A 4083-nucleotide genomic window follows, 5' to 3' on the forward strand; every position below is an offset into this window, starting at 1 on the left:
GCAAGAAGAAGTGGTTGTCCACGATTATTGTAATACATGTAAAGGTGCATTGTAAAATTGACTTCCGTCTGTGAAGAATAAAGTACCAGCTCGATCGACGAGGTAAAAAGATCAGCATTTCATTTATACCGCCTGAACTTGACTCTCTGCACACACGACATACTTCTTTTAGTCCCACCCTGACCCACGGACGGGTAAAACACACACACACACACACACATACATATTCATACATCACAAAATTATATATCTATCTACTTCTTCCACTGTACTATTTGTGTTCGAGTGCCAACCATATACAACGAGGCCCCCCCCCCCCCCTCGACGTTTCGCGCGATGTATCGCTAACACGAAAAGCTAACGCCGCGACGTTTCATGACTTTTTTCTTTCGAGTCTCCCGCATCTTTTGACATCAAATTTGCGATGCCCGGGCGCGCGATTCAGACCAAAAATTGCTCAAAAACGTGAATTTGTGTACAATTTCAATGCAAACTGTGCTTACAGGCAAATTTCACGAAAGCATGATTATTTTGGGGTTTTTTTTTGATAAAAATCAATCAATAACATATTTTCTTGTTTGGAACAATGTCGCGGACAAGAAAAAACAAAGTCGAAAAAACAAAGAAAAACATAAGAAATTCAAAAAACAATAAAATACATAAAAATTTTTTCAGATGGCACAATTTTTTTCTCATGTATTTGCTCAGGACACTAAAAAGAATATTTACACAAAAAATGTGCCCATTTCGAGCTTTATTTAGTGATTTATACCAATTTGTCTGATTTCATGCATCATTATGCATAAATTAGCATAATTAAGCAAAAATGATAATTTTTTTTAGATTTAACTTCGTGGTACTTTAGATTACGTCATAGGCAATGTGTGTGCAAATTTTTGTCGTGATCGCGCGGTCGACGGCCGAGATCTGGAGGGGGGGGGGGGGGGGCCTGGGAGGCCCCCCCGGCTCTATGATCTACCTAAATAGCCCGGCCTAGTTAGGGTTAAAATGTAATAACTCATGCCAAATCATACTATGTGTACCACTGGATATTTCCTGTTGAGGAAATGGCTAGAGGTTATGTTGTTAGGCATAAGTGGAGCAACATTTGACCTCGACCTTATAACCTTTCAAAGCTGTCATAATGTAAATAATTGTCGACTATAATTTCTACCCTCCTTAATATCAAACTAAGCAGTGGATTTGTCATTAAAGGAGCAGCTGAAAAAACAATTTTTAGCCCGAGTTGAGTGACTTCTTACCTTTATCCTTGAAAGATTTTGCCCAACATCTAACCAGTGCATCTTCACCTTATCAACAACAAAAAATAGCAATAATAGATAAAGATACTTAAGCCAAGTACAAAGGAAGTTAACCAGACGGTTCTTATCAAATCACTCTACTGAACATCTGTGTGGGATGGACCAGCAGACAGCCAAAAAAGAAACATAATGCCTGCGACAGCCATCAGGAGCAAGGCAAAAACAACACCACTAAGTAACATAGAAAGATAATGCTAAATGACAGATTTTAGTAAGCTGATTTTCAATGAGATACAGAAACGAAGTGATTACACTCCAGTGAAAAGCAGGCCGGACTCATGATATGACGTTGTTCTCCCCTCTGCTGCATCACTGTTATTGGACACATTATTGCTCTTTTTTTTTTTCATCTCCTTATGGAACATTTTCTCTATCCAGTCTTAGCCTACTGTTTATTGATCTCACTTCTATCAATACACTGTGTAGTTTATTAAAGGAAATTGTCATGTATAAAGCTTTTATTTTCTCCTGACTTTTTTTTAATAAACTCTACAGTGTAATTCAGTTTCTGTCAGTTACTGCATTACTGTTACTTTCTAATTGATCAATTATTCTCACACTTCTTCACTTACTACCTTCTCCATGCCGTCTATCTTTGAGCAATTTGCAGTCTGGTAAATGCACTATTGTATTAAAGATAAAACTTGGAAAAAGAGGAAATGGTTGCTGATATCTACTAACAATGTTCAAGAAAATGTTATTTGGCTGGAAAGGAATTAAATTTTTATTATAATTCCACTGTATAAGATAGCATTTTCTGAGTGGCAGCATGCAAACTGAAAACAACTACATGTAAGTAGTCTTAATTCATAGCAATTAGTCTTGTATGAATGCAGCATGGAATTACAATGAAAAAGGATACATCTCTTCTCTACTTTACTGTTGCCCAGCAACAGAGTATGTTACAATTTACTTATATCTGAATCAAAAGGAACTAGTATCTTCTGAAAGTGGTGTCTTGCTGCATGTGGGATGCTTACTGGACGCTGGTCTCCCTTGAGGTCAACGAAGACATGGACGCACTGACCGACAGCACTCGCTATGTCTTGGTGGCTTCCAAAGTGAGCCACCTCACTGGATTCCATTATATTACCACGTATTGATGGCTCCTTGTCAGGTTCAGCAGTCATCTCTCCCTGCCCCGTATTCTCAGCGAACACACCTACCGTGTACGTCACACTGGAGTTACCCATCTTGGTGACTGCCAAGCCTGCTAGAATAGCCTCTGGATAGTTTAGAGGTTGTTTGTAGGTACACTTTGTACTGACCATAAACCCAAGGATGTTGGGAGACTGACTTTCTTGATTGGGAGCGCCAAGTTTGCATCGCCTGAAGATGTAATGGTTGATGATGGTGTCAAAATAAGAGTAATACACAGCATTGTTGATGTGACCAAACCAGTCAGTGTCCACAACACGGGTCTGCATTGGGAGAAAGTATCGGTAAAATCCTTGTTGCCATGGAGACAACGATGAAGATGGCCCACTGGATTCACTCATCATGTCACGCACCTGGTGCTGACACCAAGTCAGAAGTTTCTTCTCTTGAGGCTCACTAAGGTAAGGCGGCTTCCTGATCAGAGTTTGTTTGGCACTGACTGAGTGAAGGCAACGGAATGCTGAATGGAGCTCACTGTAATTCCAATGCCCATTTTTAATCGGTCCAAATGCTGAAGGAGCTTTCCCAATAATGCCAAACATCATTGGTCATATCTGTAGTACAGCAGTGTTTTTTCTCCACCTGAGCAAGAAAAGGGATACAAATAACTTGAATGCATTGAGATACCATACTTTGTAACAGGACGGTACCTGTAATGGTAGAAATGTACCGGTATACAACATCCATTGAATATCATTATAAAACTTATTTCTAAGTCTGAAATTATATTAAATTGTAATGTCAGGACAGTCAGGTGCCTTCAGAGAGTCAACTCTGCAGTCTATTCATTTCATGATTTCATTACTTTAATCTTTTTATCAAATGAGAACATGAAAGTGTTAAACCTTTATAAAGGCTAGCTACTATAGTTATTAGAATACCGTATTAACTAGTATGTATACCCATGCTAGCTTGACCATTAATATGACTTTATATAATAATTCACTTATGAGAATATAAAAGTAAACCTATATAAAGGCCAGCTTCACCGTCGACCATACTTGCATGATCTAAATGATTATGCGCTTTCTACGCTACAGCTGCATTCTTGCATTTCTGAATAGTAGAGGTCTATTAACTATTAAATTACTGAATGCATGGAATATAGTACCGGAGCAACCGTAACGTCCAACACATAAAGCTACAGGTGGGACCACGCACACGCATCTCGGTTAAATGCTCGACTTTATTTTCACAAGTTTGAATAGAGAGGAACCAGACGATACTATTACGGCAATCTTGGCTACATTACACGAACTATAACTAGTATTTCACTTACTGCTATATACTTGTAGTACTAGTAGTATCCGCCAGGACTGGTGTGGTGGGCCACTACCTACGACAGTCAGTAGGCCTACAGTAGTAGTACTCAAGAAAAGCTCCGCTCCCTGCTCCACCGTCATCAAAGGTATTGCGCCCTATGGAACGCCATTAAGGAAACAATACAAAATTCATTTCACTCCAGCCAATATTCATTTCACTTTTAACAAATACATTTCACTCACAAACATTGATTTTACTTTTTATAAAAATACATTTCACTTTTCACAATAATACATTTCACTTTTAAATTAAACTTCATCTCACTTTTCACAAAAATACA

The 4083-nt window shown here is 38.6% G+C and overlaps 1 protein-coding gene across 1 annotated transcript; it reads right to left on the minus strand.

The window, feature by feature from the left end:
• Nucleotides 1-943: 943 nt before the first annotated feature.
• Nucleotides 944-3815, minus strand: LOC139723698 (uncharacterized). Its single transcript, XM_071634924.1, has 2 exons — nucleotides 3760-3815; nucleotides 944-3062 (listed from the first exon to the last, which is right to left on the minus strand). The coding sequence occupies exon 2, from the start codon at nucleotides 3023-3025 to the stop codon at nucleotides 2225-2227; it is 801 nt and encodes a 266-aa protein (XP_071491025.1). The 5' UTR covers nucleotides 3026-3062; nucleotides 3760-3815; the 3' UTR covers nucleotides 944-2224.
• Nucleotides 3816-4083: the final 268 nt, after the last annotated feature.

This window comes from Diadema antillarum, unplaced genomic scaffold (genome assembly GCF_040938485.1).
Source record: "Diadema antillarum isolate AM-2024a unplaced genomic scaffold, OU_Dant_1.0 scf00000015, whole genome shotgun sequence".
Classification (NCBI taxonomy): domain Eukaryota; kingdom Metazoa; phylum Echinodermata; class Echinoidea; order Diadematoida; family Diadematidae; genus Diadema; species Diadema antillarum.